Source organism: Oenanthe melanoleuca, chromosome 2 (assembly GCF_029582105.1).
Source record: "Oenanthe melanoleuca isolate GR-GAL-2019-014 chromosome 2, OMel1.0, whole genome shotgun sequence".
NCBI classification, from domain to species: domain Eukaryota; kingdom Metazoa; phylum Chordata; class Aves; order Passeriformes; family Muscicapidae; genus Oenanthe; species Oenanthe melanoleuca.
The window spans coordinates 19,559,988-19,577,596 of record NC_079335.1 but is presented as its reverse complement, the minus strand read 5'-3'; the positions used below and the strand labels follow the sequence as shown (position 1 = coordinate 19,577,596).

The 17,609-nt window shown below is 37.8% G+C and overlaps 1 protein-coding gene across 1 annotated transcript in view; it reads right to left on the bottom strand.

Moving 5' to 3' along the window:
- Positions 1-226: 226 nt before the first annotated feature.
- DPYS (dihydropyrimidinase) overlaps positions 227-17,609 on the bottom strand; it is a 28,588-nt gene continuing 11,205 nt past the window's right edge. Inside the window, exons 5-10 of the mRNA XM_056483468.1 lie at positions 16,651-16,807; positions 15,655-15,796; positions 13,667-13,809; positions 4,037-4,244; positions 2,400-2,504; positions 227-576 (exon numbers count right to left, since the gene is read on the bottom strand). Of these exons, the coding sequence (XP_056339443.1) occupies positions 2,430-2,504; positions 4,037-4,244; positions 13,667-13,809; positions 15,655-15,796; positions 16,651-16,807 (725 nt within the window). The 3' untranslated portion in view covers positions 227-576; positions 2,400-2,429. The remainder of the gene's footprint in view (positions 577-2,399; positions 2,505-4,036; positions 4,245-13,666; positions 13,810-15,654; positions 15,797-16,650; positions 16,808-17,609) is intronic.

The following is a 17,609-nucleotide window of genomic DNA, read 5'->3' as shown; positions in this document are numbered from 1 at the left end:
CATGGAGATGTGGCAGCAGCTCTGATATAATGAGTGTTCTCCTAAATTGTCATACTTCTGTGCTGACCCCTTCCAGATAGGGAAAATTAAAAAATAAAATTCAGCATCTGCTCTCAGAATTCTCTGCATTGCCAAGCACTACAGAGATCTTCCTGACATATGAAATTAGAAAATTAGGATTCATCTCCTAACAGAGCAGGGGTTTAAAAAATGTTCTTAAACACCATTGTTCATTGCTTTTACTTTATTGGGCAGCTGATAACTTCTAAAGATAAACATTAAGAAATGCCATCCCAAAACTTACATACTTTTAGGAATGTACAGACCTGTTGCCACATTATAATTTTAGGGGATTTTTTTATTATTATTCTATTTTCTAAAAAGAATTTTCCAATTCTTATGGCAAAAGTCTTTTCAAGATAAATTTCAATGACAATTTTATGTAGGAAGCTGGGTATAATGCTTAGTGGTTACTGTTGTTTCATGTTGGTTCTTGAGAAGTTGATTGTGGATTGATTGCTGGGACCAGAAGGAACTGCTGGTGGTGGCAGCAAGGTCATTTTCATTTGCTTTTATCTACAGAGAAGAAAAAGACAATATGATATCATCTTTCAAAAGAAAATCTCTTCTTTGCAATTTGTCACTCAGAGGTAATAATGGAGAAGGAGTGCTAGGAGCTAGAAAGAATGATTATTGCTCCCCCACTCCACTGAAGCTTTAGCCTTTAGTCCTCTATATTAGAAAAGCTTTTCCCTTAGGACAGAGAAAAACAAATAGGATACTGCAGTCTGTTGCTGCTACTGATGCCCTGGATGAGGTTCAATCTAAGGTAGCTTTAAAGGAATGATACCATGAAATGTGGAAAAGGTAATTTTACCCTCCTACTGTAGCAGTTTTGTTCCTGTCCCTATTAATTAGCGCTAAGAATTAATTTTATGTGAGGTGCAAACTGGAGCTTTCTGTTCATCTACTGGGAAATCATTTCTCAAACCAGCTGATCTCGTTTTTGGTACACATATGCACCCAAAACTTCAGCTTGGATTTTGGCATGCTTCCTGTCACTCACTGTTCCCCCAAACCATATTAATCAGCTCTGCTGTAGCACACAACATTTCAGCTGCAGTTGGCACACAGCAGCTCCACTGTGCTTGCTGAAGGACTTGCCTAGTTTTTACCTTTTCCTAAAGCATTTCCTCTGCCTGTTAAACAGAGTGAAGTGCTGTCACTAGTCCTTGTCCCCAGCTGCCTCACCCCACTCATATGCTGCATTGCATCGATCTTTGCTTGGTTCTTCTAAGAGGCACTTCAACTCACCAAGGCAACAGAAAACTAACCCAGAAAACAAAGCTAATTGATTTCTGCTCACAGAAAGATCTGCCAAGCAGCAGGGCATGTACAAGGACTGTCAATAACTGAGTTTCACGCTGTGAACATTGGAGAGGAGTGAAGGGGAGATGCTGGGTCTTAGTCCTGTTAGCAGTGAGGAGCTCATACTAATTCAAACACTGCTGGCACTGCCAGCAGCACCTTTATTTGTGGTATCACAGAATGACATGGATGGGAAGGAACCTTAAAGATCATCTAGTTCCAACCCCTCTGCCATGGGTAGGGATGCCTTTCATTGGACCAGGCTGCTCAGATCCCCATCCAACTTGAACACTGGCCTTGAACACTTCCGGGAATGGGGCATCCACAAATTCTCTGGGTAACCTGTTTCAGTTCCTTACCAACTTCATAGTGAAGAATTTCTTCCTAATTTATAAATCTAAACTCTGTTTCAGGATAAAGCCATTCTACTTCATCCTACTACTCCATGCCCTTATAAAAAAATCTCTCTCCAGCTCCCTTATGGGCTTCCTTTAGGTACTGAGAGGCTGCTCTAAGGTCTCCCTGGAGCTTTCTCTTTTCATGAAGACAGCTTTTGTTTGTGCAAAACAAATCTGTCAGCTTAACCCAAACAGCACATTTTTGGGGGGGGCTATTGTCTGTAACACAGGGATACTAAAAAATTTAATTTTTCCCATCAAGTTGGTTTTGTTCATGATTTTGGTTTTTTTCTGTAAATTTGCAAGTCAGACAGTCATGCTTCATTTTGTACTCCTGTTGCTAACTGAACTCAGGTTTTTTATTGGCCTTCGAACCCATGTTTCAGTCTATCAGCTAAACTTCATCAGTTTCTTTCAACTGAACTTTTAAAATAAAGTTCCAATCAAAATTAGGTTCTCCATGCCTGGGCTGCCACATTTGTGGTTGAATTTACGGATACTAAGACAACTCAGCTTCTCAGAGGGCTTATTTCAGACAAGCCTGTCACCAGATAGACAGCCTGCTCCCCTTTTCTTTTCTTGAAGTTTCAGAGAAGCATTAGGTAGTTTTTACTTAGCAAAAGAGATGGTTACCTGCAACACCAAAACTGGGAAATGAGCCTGTTATTTTCGCATGATGGATGTTCCTGAGACCGAGCCTGTATATGGTGCCCTTTTGACAGGAACAGGTTGACATACCTGCAATAAAAATGTTTTAAATCTTTCACTGTTTTATCTTCTCTTTCAATTGCTAATTGGACAAAATTGAAATAGAAGTCGTATGATAATCCATCTTTCTATGAATTGCATCCCAATACTTTCACCTAACTTCTCTCTGGAAAAGATCCCTTGGACTGGGATTAAAATATTCAGTTCTCAGCTTTCATCAGGAGCTGGGTGGCTAAATCTGTTCAACACTGTAACAATCCAATCCTAAATCAATTTTTTAAGAAACAACAACATATTTCACCTAATTTTATAGATTCTTCTATTTTTTAGAGTATTCACATTTTCCACTGATGTTTTTCTTACATCAGTTGGAGAGGTAAATAAATATCAATGAAACAAAGCAAATTCTGCCTTGTGTGGATATCTATCACTTACTGTTCCAGCTGCTGGCCACAGGAGGCTGAGGTGGTTGAAAAATCACTTCTGAAGACATGCTGCAATTGATATTTGGGTTAAGGGAAAATTCTCTCTAGCTTTGATGGGAAATGAAAACCACTATGTTCATGGAAGTGTTTCAAAATTGTGTAATTACCAAATTTCTTATAAATTTCAGTTTAGTTTTGGTGTTGTATTATGTGCATGAATGTGCAGGCAGCTCACTACATCCTGTGAAATTTGGAGGAAAGCATCATTCAGCCACTTTTACATGCTCTTCTCAGTCCATCAAGACAACAGCAGAAAGGAATATACATATTTAACTTGGGGGCATTTCACTGGGCTTTATTTCACATGGATGCTAGTCTGATTCAGCTTTTAGATCCTACAGTGAATCCCACTTATTCAGGTGGTGATTTTTAAATCTACTTATTCAGTGTGTTTTTGAAAATCCTTTTCACAGCACACTAAGGATGCAAAAGCATTATGAATGCTTGCACACTAAATAGGCACTGAAAATCCAATCTTTATGTATTTGAAATATTTCTCTTTAAAAAATAGAAGAGAAAAAAGGCTTGAACAGAGCTATCTTGCTTGGCCCAGCAGTGCCCTTTGCACATGTTCAGTTTTTAACATATTCTTGCTGGAACACAGCAAAATGTTCAACACTTTGCAGGGTTTAGCTCAAAATATCTGATCCATGAAAGAATTAACTTTTTTTTTTAAATTTCTTTCTTGGTGCAATATTTCTTCCTGCATATGAAATATAGGCTCTCTGATTTTCAGTGAAATCAGTGATGAAATGTAGCTAGATACATTACATTGTGTAGATGGATTACTCAGTAGCAAAACTTTGTCCACTTTTATTGCAGTAGGACATGTTTATTTTTTAAAGTACTGAGGCTTAGCTCATGAGCTGTACAGATTACTGTAAGAGCAGGAACTAGTCTATATTTTTCTGTAAGATAAGGAGCAATAAAATTTGAGTCCTTCATTTCCTTTCCTCCCACCTTGGCATATTTTGATTAGTAAGGAAAATTACCACTGAATCCCCAAACTTCTCTTCCCAAGAGCTAGTTATCCTCATGTTGTACAAGGCATTACAGAGATTTATTAGTTTAATTAACCTGTTCCCGCTGCCTGACTCGTTTGTAGACATATGGAGGGAATGGTGGACGGGAGACATATTTGCCTTCTCCTGCTGTGACATTGAAAGCTCCACCTTCATAAACCACTTTGCCTCTTGAAACTGTCACAACTGGAACCCCATGGCAGACCATTCCTTCAAATATATTGAAGTTATTTGCCTGGTGATGTGTCTTTGCAGATATTGTCCTGTGTTTGCAAAACAACACACAAAATTACTATGATTCTTGTATTTGTCTTCATTAAAAAATTTGATAAATTGATATAGGAAGAAAATGTAGCAACGTTATTTAACTACGACACTGTACAGTACATCATGGAGCAGCTGTAAAAATAGGATAGCGCAATAACATTTCATTGAACAGTAATTGCATTTCAAAAGAATGAAGAGAGAGTCAAAAGGACAGAACTCAGCAGCCTTTAAATGCAAAATTTTCCACTACAAAAGAGATTAGTGGAAAAAAGATCAGGTTGTAATATTTTCTTTGGATAACATGATTTCATTTTGCCTTGTCAAGCAAATATCTATGCAGGATTCGATCAGAAAAAGCTCTGACCTTTAGCTGGAATGACTTGCAATTCCAACTTTGAAATGCATGGCTGCAATGTTTCAAAGACTGAGTCTCACAAATAACACAAAGACCATTTCATTGGAAAGTCAGTAGATGGTAATGATTTTGATAATGCATAGTGTGAGCTCGATTGATTAAATGACTGACAGTCCAAATATCTTAAAGCTGCTAAATAATAATGACATCACACTTCTACACACCTTTCCTCAAGGGTATTAAGTAAATTATAATTTCAGACTTCAACAGGGCCCATTTGAGTGATGGTATTATTGCTTTTATGTATATATGTGTATATGATTTCCATTTTTCTAGACAACTTTTCCAACCTAACTGGCTACTTTAAAGGCAGAACCAATGCTTCCAGATTAATATCTGGAAATCCAGGCTGTGTTTACTTCCTTTGTTGTCTATTTTCCCTACTAAGCTACTTAATATATACTGTAACTACAGACTTTGCATTTCAGTCAATTATTTTATTAAGCTCCTGTATCCAAGCTACAGATTATATCTATTATTTAGAGAGTTTATATTTTTATTGCCATTTATAGTTTCTGAAAAGAAAGAAGCTTCATGCTTTTGGCTACCAGTTGGGCTTTATCCAGGGTGGGTGCTCACACAATCAAAAATTTACCATGCATGTATTATAATGCATATACATGCATTCATATTATCCCAGAGACTACATCTTTTTGCAAAGGAATTATCAAAGTCAAAAGCAATGGGAAATATTAATAGATTAAAATAATGATCAGTTTGGAGAAGACTTTTTTTAAACTTCAATCAATATCCTTATCAAAATGAGAATGCCACAAAAAATCTCTATCTTGAAGTATAGCCATTTTCAAAACCAATTATATTAAATATTCAAAATTATTACTTATAAAAAGGAAAAAAATCATGGAATGATACTTAGTTTCCTTTCATATCATTCTGTTGAATTAAGAATGATTGGTTTTGCTAAGGGCTACATTTAAATCTTGGTGGTATCTGACACTTCCAAGGCTTTACATTATTTATATTTATATTTATATTTATATTTATATTTATATTTATATTTATATTTATATTTATATCTATATTTACATATAAATGTAAATACCATCTATGACCAGTCTACCCATAGGAATAAAAACTTTTCCTTATATAACACACCTTGGACGGAAAATTTATGCCTGCCTGGTCACCAATATCAGTATCACCTTGTAGGTTCACATTGGGAAAAATCAAACCTCTCTTGTTTTCTCTGGTCCTATTGAATGCTGTCAAACAAATTTATACATGGTTGTTGTAATGGCCCTATAAGGAGTTTGTGAACATGTTCCTCTAGCTTATTGCATTACTCCTGTGGGTCCAATTGCTAGAACAGTAAGTAAGAACAACTGTAATATAATAATCTTTAGCATTCTCTGTGTATGTATCCTATCTACTTGCACAATAGCACTGGGACATGAAAATAAAAATGGAGAAGGAAACAGAAAAACAAGCAAGATCCTTCATCAACATGTGAGCTGTGTAAATTTGCTAGAATGGGATCACTAGAGGTAACCATGCCTCAAAGGTAAGTATGTCCTTTATTTAAAGATACAAAATGAATGGAAGTTGGCACATTTAAAAGTAATATCCATTTGTACAGTGAAACCTTGCAATAGGACAAAACACATTTCCAGAGCTTGCCTCAACAACAAACCTCAACAGAATTAATTTATAACTCTTGTGTTGAAACAAGCTGCAGATCATGCTGCCCTTTCTGAAGGTGAAGTTCATTTTCCCTGACAGAAATCGCCAAAATTTGCCTGAGATTTAACAGTTTGACATTATCAATGTCAGTATAAGTTTCAGGTAGTAAGCAAGTAATCAAATAAAACTAGATGGTATGTTTGGGTCTGAAGCTCACAATTCAGCAACCTTGTGCAACAGACTGTTTTCAGCTGTATCACCAATTTCAGTAGCAGGCAGCTTAGCAAAGTTCTGATGTTTGCTCTCAGCTAATGGCAAAAACAGTTATAACCTACTAAAAATCCAAGCAACCAAGACAGCCACCATTGTAGAGTGCAATTTAACAGCTGTCTCCAGCATCCTAAGTGATGCCTGACATAAGGGGCTACTCATCATGAGAGCATATTCTTAGTCCAGGTTTCAAAATGTCTATTGTATTTCGTAAATAAAACCTGTAAATTTCTCAAATTCTAGTTATAAATTGCAGCAGCTCTTGTTTCAAACAACCTTTTCTCAAATGGAGACTGAGATCAGAACATTCACTTCAACATTTAAAAGAACATTCTCCTCTACAAAGATTATATTCTAAAGATATCAGGTCCTATATTGTTCTTACTCGCATCAGTGTTTCCATGCAGTTGACTTTAGCTGCTTTTGATACACCTGGCTTGCAAAATGATTTGAAGATATTAATGAATACATTGCCATTCCTGTTGTACCACAGAGGAAGAGATGCTCCTGAAATTCTTTTTTCAACACCATACTTCTGTCCAACTAATTTAGATTCAGAGTAATTTAGTCTAAGAACAGCTGACAGATTAGCTGTAACTGTGTGAATTCAGTGATTCAGTGACTAGTAGTACTGTGTTTATTTATGCTCTATGTGAGAAAGGACTTTACATCCACTCCTAGAGTATTGTAACTAAATAAACTACAGACTGCAGCTTGAAACTTGGAAAAGAACAGCAGCTTAGACTAATGCAACAACAGAAAGGGTGAAATGCAAGACTATATAGGTAATTATAACCTAAAACTTTGTTAAGGAGTTAGGGGATCAGCTTTCACTTCAACAAACACATCTATGCTTCAGTCAGAGGCTGAAACAGTAAACAGTGAGTTACAGCTGGGCAGGAGGGGGACTTGGATGAAGGGAAGCCATTAGAGTGATCTTATACCTTTGGTAATGCATAGGACATGTAGCTTCATCAGCTCTAGAACCAAAACTTTGACTGCCATAAGGATTGTCTCTTATATTTCAAGGTCACATAAGCAAGCAGATGAACAATTTAACTACATTCAATGGAAATGGCTGCATACCTCACCCAGATTTATTTAAAAATTTCAGATACAAGAATATGAAGGAATGCTGTAAACAACAGCCCTTAGGCAAGAATAGCTGTTCAGCATCTCAGTCAAGGGAGGAAACCTGTTTTATAATCAATTTACCTAATTTAAAACATAGTAATAAAGTCTGTCATTGAAAATAGCTGCTTTGTTGACAACTGCCAAAGAAAACCAAATTATGTAGGAGTGAGTATTTGAGCTATAAGTAACTTCTCTCAATGCTTATAATGCAGTATCTCTGAGCTTTTCAGAGCTGGGGGTAGGTGAGATGCCACTTTGCTGAGGACAGTATCAGCCTTTGCGAGTTACCTCTTCTCATCACTTTCAGATGCCTTTAACTCTACATATTGTTAACCCACTTTTCTAAAACCTAGAAAAAATAAACCTTTCACCTTTCTGTGTTTTCCGAGTCACCAATCATTTATAATGATGATAAAGAGTTTTATTGAAAAGAAAAGCAAAGAACAGGAAAAATAAAATAGAGAGAAGTAAGAAAGTCTTAAAATCTGTGTGTAAAAATGCTAGCTATAAGCCTATAATGTGGATTAAAAACCTCATGGCCTACTTTATATTAAGGAATTGCTATAACTGCATATGCAAATATATGCAGGCAACTATTTGTTAAATTGTGTTCTTAGCCTCTTAAAAAACATCTTTAATAAACATTACTTTTGAGTAATCATATGAATTGAGAAGATTTGTAGATAAAAACATATGCAAGAAGAGGCAGGCAGTTATGTTTGGGAGCTTCAGATCAAAGTGACTTATCTGAAGTAATGGGATCTTTATTTCAGGCAATCATATCTTGTAAAATTCATGATTTTGAGGGGTGTTGAGAATGACAACAAAATAATTTTTGTTATTATGGTAAGTAGCTCGTTTGTCAACAATATTATCCAGTCTGGTCCTACCAATTGTTCCAAGCTGATCCAGGATGCAAGTGAACATTTGTGAAAAACTGTGGGCAGGAGAGAAGCAGTAATGAAAAATTAGCTTGCAGAAAATCATACAAAAAAAGAAGGACACAGATTAGTCTATTCAATGATTACAGAAGATCTTGAAGTGCTTACAAGGGGAAAAAAAAGTCAAAATTATGTAAGGGGAAAATAAAGAATGATTTAATGTTTTTGGTAACATTTCTGAGATTCACTTCTCTAAAGAGACCGAGTGACATTTTGGAGACAGCAAGTTACTAGGGAAACGTACATCATGCACTCTCAGAGAGGCTTATCTTGTTACAGTTCATAGAACCAGAGTGTCACTCAGGTTGGAAAGCATCTCTGGAGATCATCTCTTCCAAGCCCTCTGTTATGATCAGGGTCGGTCAAACTAGGCTTCCCAGGGCCATGTTAAATCGGGTTTTAAGTGCCTCCAAAGAGGGAGATCCACAATCTCCATCAGCAACCTGTGCCAGTGTTTGATCACCATCACAGAAAAACAATATTATTTATCATGTTGAAAAGGAATTTCCTATATTTTTTGTGCCTATTGTTCCCTCCTCCCCATTTTCTTAATTTGAGGTAAGACATCTTTGGCAGAGTTCTGGTAGATTAATACACATCCATGCATGCACACCACTTTCACTTTGTGCAAACAAACATGGAGCTATTGAAAATGCCAGAACATACTTGTCCTATGCATAGATATTTGTACTCCACATTATTTAATTTTGTCTCATTGTGACTAGATGCAGTCATCCATATATTCAGTATTCAAAATTATGCTATTCATCAAAACAGTAAGACAGTTGCAGCATCATTTATTCTAATCTTCTGCTAGCATCTTGGTTTCTTCCTCCCTTATGTTACTAAAAATTACAGGCAGTTCTTTGGCAGAGTGCTTAAACGTTGTATCCTCCTCACTTAAGTCTCTGAGGCTGAAGACTTGACTACAAATTAGACAGACTGGCTACAGATTTTGGTTCTGACAAATACAAAAGATTTAGCCATGAACATATCTACATGCAAGCAAAGGCATTGAGAGAACATATGCCAGCAGACAGGGGAACTCTGACATTTTGCTGATTCACAGCCAGTGACTGTTTCCCTTAAAATGCATAAATACTAGAATCAAACTAGAAAACACATCTTCCTCTGTCATGTCAGGCAGGTAGATTACAGAGTGACCTGTCCTTTTCCTCCCTCCTGTCCCCACCTCAGGCTTCCCACATCTCCTGCTGGTCAGAGGCCCCACTCTGGCAGCTGTACTGGGGCTGCAGCCACCACTGCCCTGCCCAGGGCTTGAGCCCAGCTCCACCAGCACATGTGGGGCACACACTGGGCCCCTCCAGCAAAGCCCAAAGATGATGGTGCTACCTGCACAGCCAGCTCTGCCTTTGCCACCAGAAGTATCTAACTTTTCAGCTATATTTAATGAGGCAAAAACCCTGGGGAGTGTGGCTTCCCAATTTGCATGTTGTTATAAAGAAGTGGTTGGACTTAGAAAGTTAAACTATTCGAGACAGGTTTTATATCCTTATGGGTGTTTGAATTTGCCTTTGGGATGTGATCCAGAGTTTGCTTGCAAGGCTCCGACGGGCTACAGTGAATTAATTGAACACTAATATCTGCTGGGAGCTGGATGCCTCTTTACAAGATCTTTAGGGCCCTCTGCACCTACTTTACAAGGGATGCTCAGCTCTTTTCACTGCCTGAATTGAGTACTGCAGTATTTAGATTCCTTGCTGAGCGTTTCTGGAACAAACCCTAAAGATTTTATATTCTTGCTTGCTTTCAAATAGCTAAAGGCATCAGCTATAGAGGACACTGACTTGCTGACAAGTGAAATTCCCTTTCCCTTTCCTATTCTGCTCTTTCCTCCTGAAGAAGTCTTTACAGTTGCTTTTGTTTCACAGACTTGGGGCTTTTACATTATTTTTGTGCAGCTGAAAGAAGTCAGTGAACAGTCTTGATCAAAGCACAGATTAAAATAAGATGGTACAGTGAGTATATATTTGCTGCCTACATGAATTTTCCCAAGGAGTTTTCATAGAACAATCCTGTTTGCACAGACTGTACTTGGGATGCTGAGGGTGTTGAGGTCTGCAATATGATATTTGGTAGCACATGGCTTGCAACAAACCAACAGATCCCTTTTGTATTTTTGTGCACTTTAATGAATGGGGTAAGTATAAGGAAGCTAGCAAAAAGATCTGCTTTGGCAAGACTCACAACCCATTTTTTGTAATGCAGTTTCTAACCAATTAGTACATTTAATATTTCTTCCCAATAATGCTTGCTGTCATTCAGACCTACTAAAACCAATATTCAGATGCTTTTAAACACAGCAGCAAATGAGATAATTGTCGATAATTCTGCAGGAATTACCAGAAAATGCTACAGAAATAGACCAGTCAATGAAACTGACACTTAAAAAGAAAGCCTCAGCTAGAGCAGCAGTGTGCTGGAAGCAGAACCTTAAATTGCAATTGCTCCCAGCTTGCACAGCCATCACATTGAATTTACTAGGGTTTTGTAACCCAGAAAGAGAAAATCCTGTATGCTCAGATAGCACCCAGCATGCTATTGTGCAATGATGTGGGTGGGGAAATGCAGCTGATTTTGTAGGGATACAAGTTTTTGTATTAAAGAGCTGCACTACCTTTCTAAATGACTCTTGAATCTTTACTATAGACTTCCTCTGACAGACTGTGATAAGATCAATTCCTCACAGCGATACTTCAACAACTGTCTAACTCATTAAGCTGGTATCAATCAGAATTTCAAGATTACAGCAAAATAAACCAGAACTGGAAAATTGCATTTTCCTCTTGCAAGACTTAAGGTTGCAAAAAAGAAAAAAAAAAGGCATGCATAAAAGAGGAAGAACTTAGAAAGAAACAGGAACAAGCCTATTGTGAAACTGAAAATCACTCCCCAGAATTAACAAAGCATATGTGGCTGTGCCTTGTGTAACATCTTAAATGGCTGAAATCCATTAGCTAGATCCCTTTTTTCTTCTGGGCTGTTTATGCCCTCTTCAGGATTTGTAGGGAAATTAATAGGCATGTTACAGTGAGATTTATACTTTCTCATATAGTTCACAAACTTCTACCTGCAGAGAGACTGTTCCTAGCAAACCCAAATGGATACACAGTGGGAACAGACCAGATCAGGAAGAAAAATATTGCCTAAACTTAAAATAAGCTTGTTCAGTAAGAAAATACAGTTTAAAAGCTAAAAAAATACTTAAAGAAAAACTGTGCTTTTACAGCTGCAGTGGGTGAAAAGGCAATTAGAGCACTCAGGAGAGAGTGAAGGGAAGCAGAAGGAATATTTGAGAGGCAAAAAGATAATTACAGGAGCTGACAAAGCACCTTGACAACATTGTCAGAACTCTGCTATCCTTTTGGATTCATTTGTCCCCAGGCAGAGCAGAAGAGAGTTCAGAAAACAATCCTTCAGGGTTTTTTTAAATCACAGTTCATAGCTTCACTGTCCTGAAATAGCTCAATGCTGGTATCTCTAAATATGCTTGCTCAACATGCCAGAAGGCATAATGCACATGAAAATCTCCCTGACCCAGCACTGGGCAGGCCTCTATATTTATTTGGGTTGTTGACACTCCTGAAACTTCTTTTGCTGGTGCTGTCAGGTTTTTTTGTGGGACTTCTGAATAGCAACCTCCATATCCTCAAATATTGTAGCTTAAAACGCAGACTTGACACTTTCACAAGATTTTGGTACTCATTAATATAATGAAATGAGTGGGAATTACTTATCAAAAATGTAAAACCACACAGAACATTGGTCAAAAGACTTCTGTTGTGTAAGGTAAATCTAGGAATGGGCAGAGGGGGTAGAGCATGTTATCTGTTTGGCTACCAAGATCAGACATGTCCAGTTGCATTTCAGAACTTTCCTACAAGATAAGCAGAGTATTCAACTTTTTCTTCTCCAAAATCAAAGGCTGAAGGCACAGTCATATGGTCATACTGCCCACTAGAGCTGAGCCCATGAAGAAAAGCACCACCCCAGAACACTTGCTGACTTGCTGCTGCTGTGTGCACAGGTGGCCAGAGGCAGGGCTTGGCTGCTGAAGTTCCTGCAGACTTAAGTTACCTGTGTAACCTTGGGACAGTGGAGATGCATTCACAGAGCTCACAGGCATCTCAGCTGAGACACAACTCCCCAGTGATCTGGCTCTGTGACAGGCAGCTGCCAGACCATTTCCAGACAATTTAAACAAGCCAGGATGGGCACAAGAGCCAGAGCAAGACTCAAGACATAATTCCTGAAATATTTATAGAGTCCTGACTATGGAGTTGTCTGATGGTGTGAATACACCTGAGGACAGGAATCAGCTGTAATGCACAGTACACTGTGTGAGTTGAAGCTCCTAGAAAGACTTCATGCCCTTTCTAGCAAAAATGTACCATGGTATCAAATCAGGCAGGGTGAGACATCAGGACACTGTTTGTGCATCTGTCAGTGTGACAAGCTCTATTCTAGCAGAATTACTGTGCACAGAATCAGAAAACTCCGTAATAAAAGCATAATCATGAACAGATTGAGCTTCAGAAGTAAGTAAATCCACCTTTGAACATGTTTTAAGTGGCTGTAAGTTCAAAACACAAGCTTGTAATGGGTCATGCTGCAGCAGGCTCTTCTCCTTGCCCTTTGCAGTGGAGGAACTCAAAAACATACTCCAGCACTAAAAAGAGTTGCTCTAAAATCCCAAAGGAGTTACTTTACTCTTAGGATACCAAGCACTGGTTGCATAATATACAGACTTTTTAATTTTTGCACTCGGTCAGCAATCAGAGAGAATGCTTTTTAATCCATCTAGAGATCAAAGATCTCTTTTTACATACACTATTGTGGGAGACAAAACCTGTTAATTAATTCACACAAAGTGCTATTTAAAACCACCATAACCTCATCCAAAGGCTTATTGTTGTACAAAGACTTTGTGATGCTTTTTTTCCCTGCAGAAAGACTGGATGAGGGGAGGGGCAGGGAAATAACTTTCCATACATACCTTGTAGCATTAGGATCCCAAATTACAATGTCAGCATCAGAGCCCACAGCAATTCTGCCCTTCTTCGGGTAAAGGTTAAAGATTTTTGCTGCATTTGTGCTGGTAACAGCTACAAATCTGTTTTCATCCATTTTTCCACTGTGCTGCAAAAGAGTACACAAATGCAAACTCTTTACTTTTTTAAATAAGGAATGAAAAACTGCTTTTCTGGTTGAAAAACTAGGATGAGTGACATCACATCAATTTTTAAAAATGTCATACCAAAGAGTTTAGAAGTAAAAGTAACTATTTGTCTCAGATGCCCATAATGCAATGTACTTTCATTAAATACAGTAACTTTAGCTTACTTTACGCCACTGCAAAGAGAAAAAAAGACAACTTTAAACCAAACACTGTGGATCCAGCCTCAAGTCAACTGACATCAAATGTTCTAGCTGTCTTAGTCCTGCTCAGCAGTTTCCTCAGGAAACGAAACATCTCTCAGGTATCTTGTTTTGGAAAATGATGACACAATATTAAGGGAAGCCTAGAAGGTGATAATGGCAAGGCAAGGTACAATGTGTAATATAGGAAAACTGATTTGCAAATTTCTTTAGCAATGACACAGAATATAGCAGTGATCAGTAAATGCTGCAATCAAGTAGTATAAAAACCAGATTTGCTGACTTGACATTTCAGCAAAAAAAAACCTGTGATATACATGTGTCTTGGGACTGTCCACTGCTGTGTAACTAATTTAATCCAGGTTCCATGAGTGTTGTTTGTTTGGAAAGCCACCTACACTGGCAGTAATATTATGCATAGGTCAGCCTAGGAATCAGAATGTCATAAAAGCATGTTTATGGTTGCCTGTGAGCAATCAGATGAGAAGAAAAGTATAATGAAAATGGTAAACACTGCTCTTCTAAGTAATGGTGTGTGGGAAGGGAGAGAAGTTGTTCAGACAAACTCACACAGCTGTGTAATATTTTACAAGTGAAAAAAGGGAGGATATTATCAATCAAAGAACTTTTAAGAAATTAACTTGCCCAGTAGGATGCACTGTTCAAAAGCAGCACTGCTGAACACATCCATGTCTCAATTCCATATGAACAAGCCAGATTTCTGTTTACACCATAAGAAATCTCACTAGAGCTGTGCCTCAGGTGAGTATAGGCACAAGTGTGTGTGTTTTGTACATACCAACTGGAGCTGAATCCCAAATACAGATAAACAAGAGACAACATGAACCACATTTTTACCAAGTGTATGAGGTAGGTAATTATACTGTAACAAATGAATATGCTTCACAGAACATTATCAACATGACTTCACTACTGCAAGAGAACTTAAATAGAACTAGAGCTTCCAGAAAGCAACAGTTTTGCATTAGCCAGAGCAATCATAACACCTGGCATGCGTCAGATTCCTTGAGAGATTTGCTTACCTCCCCCCTCATCAGACATTATCTAAGAAGCACTGACTATTCATGTGTTGGTACTGAGACTCAGAAGTCTCAGTAAGTCTTTCATCTTATCACATGACTGAACCACACATTAGAGAAGCATTTCTTAAAACATAAATTAGAAGTTGACAGGCACACCTCTTGCAAACTCCTCCAATGGCTAAGTTAGAGAGAGATAAAAGAAGAAAAAATACACAGCTGATAGAGTTGAAACTGTAGGCACCTCTTTCCTTTTATTTTAATTTCGTTAATTGAAAAAAATGCTACAAGGAATTATACTTGCAGTACCACTGAAAAAATAGCAATCCCTTACTGCTGAACAGTAGAAATTACTCTTTAGTGGAATATTTTAAGAACCAAGAATCTTCTTCCATCTTCCAGGAACATAAAGTGAGAACTAATAAGGAGTGTTACAGTTTTTAACTGAATGAGTTATCCTATGATAAACACATTTGATAAAACTGAAGAGTTAATACCTGCTGAGAGATTATGTTTTGTTGGAGAAATCAATTACCTCTATGTCTGGACATTTTGGTATACTTACAACGCCCTTTTCCCATATGACTGACATCCTATCCTCCACACCATTCACTCCATTAGGGATTTTTGTGAAGTCATCTTTGCCCAGAGCTTTCTGGCATATGTCAAAGGTGCAATTGTCAGTCCCTGTCACAGATAGGTCACCACTGCAGAGAAACAAAGTTCATTATGAATCAGAGCATGTACGAGACAGTACCACAGAGGAATTTCTGTTGTAAGACTGGGTAGATCAAGACATCCATCCTTCAGGACAAAAACTGATTTTCCCTGCCAGCCTGCCTTCAGTCCCATCCTCCAAGACTGACTCCACAGTAACAACCAGTTGCCCTATGAAGCAGTTTCCTCTTCAGAAACCCCTCAGAAGAAAACAAGCACCAACACCTCTGAAATTACTATGGATCTGCACAACAGTTAGCCTGTGTTCAGGCATACCTTTACAGGCTCTTTGGCCCAATTCAACCCTTTTGTGGAGTTAACCTTTACTGGTAATGAAATACCAGCAAACCACACATCTTGTTAAGTGCAGATACCATAAAGATACTTCTTTTTCTACTTCCTTCTGAAGTAGACTTTATGAAGTGAGAACCTTATAAGTATCTTCAGAAGTTAGCAGGTTTAGTTTTTATGCAGTATTTGAATTTCAAGTGAAAAAGGTGGCTGACAACAAACCCCAGAAAATCTATGACCTCACCTTTCACACATTTCCCACTGACTTACAGCCTTACTGTCTTCCTGGTCATGTTGCAATTTTTGCTGTGGTGTGAGCAAGGTAAGGCTTATTGAATAAAATCACATGTGGACAGAAGACCACAAGATTTCAGAGAAATAAAATATGAAAGTTGAATTTTTTCATCTGTGATTTACCCTCCATGTCTTCTTTCTGATAATGTAACATTCTGTACTTAGAAAATCTCCAGAACATCAGCCTTCTTTTATGTACTCTTGACAAAATTTACTGTGCATTTGGGTATCAGTGGTCACTGTTGGTTCATCTGCTTACTTGGCCAGCAAATTCATGAGGAAACCAGGAGTAGATGGATCTGGTCTCAGTGGGGGTCCCATCACATATGCTGCAGCATGAGCCCAGTCTTTATTCCAGTAGTTGGTGCCATCAGTGCCAAGACTTGCAGCAATAGGCTCTCCATAAACCACCTTTCCTGAAAAATGTAAAGCAAAGATATCATCATCAAGCAACATAAACATGCATTTTCTTTGTTGAGGATCTTTTTGGTGGGAATGGATTTAAATTTGAATGAGTGTTTCAAATTAAACACCAACATGTGGAATGACATAATAAATTAAGCTATAACACAGCATCTTTGTTCTGAATATTCTTCTAGTGATTTCCCAATATATTTCCTCCTAAGAACATTGCTTGGGCAAGTTTTTTAATTAAATTGTTGACAGATATACTATAATGGGTTTTACACATTGTTTACTAGGAATGTGATTGAGATTTCAAAAGGAATGCAGTCCTTAGCTGCATTAATTATATTTAAGATTCATATACTTGGTAACACCTGTTTAGTGCTCTGAAATTACTGACTACAGAGCAGTGTAAGTTACTATATACAGCATACAGACTTTGCAAGGTGGCACTTTTAATTGTCAGGGTATAATTATGCCAGGAAGAACAATATGGCTGGAGACATAAACCAGAAAGTATAGAAAGATTTGCCAAATCAAAAACTATCAATAACTTAATTTTAAAAGTTACCTCTGAAATTTGAATCTTTTATCCTTTGCTGCACAGTGTCCTATTTTCCTCAGAAGAGGACACCAACCCAGACTAGCTGTTAGCCTTTGGATGTGGCTTGCATATTTTAACTACTTTTTTTCTCGTGGGAAACATGGATTTGAAACTCATCAGAACAAGATGTTTCACTCCCTGAGTGGTCCAGACGCTTTGCAGTTCTGTAGCTGACAGCTGGTAATGTCTCCAACTGCAGTTGCCACCAA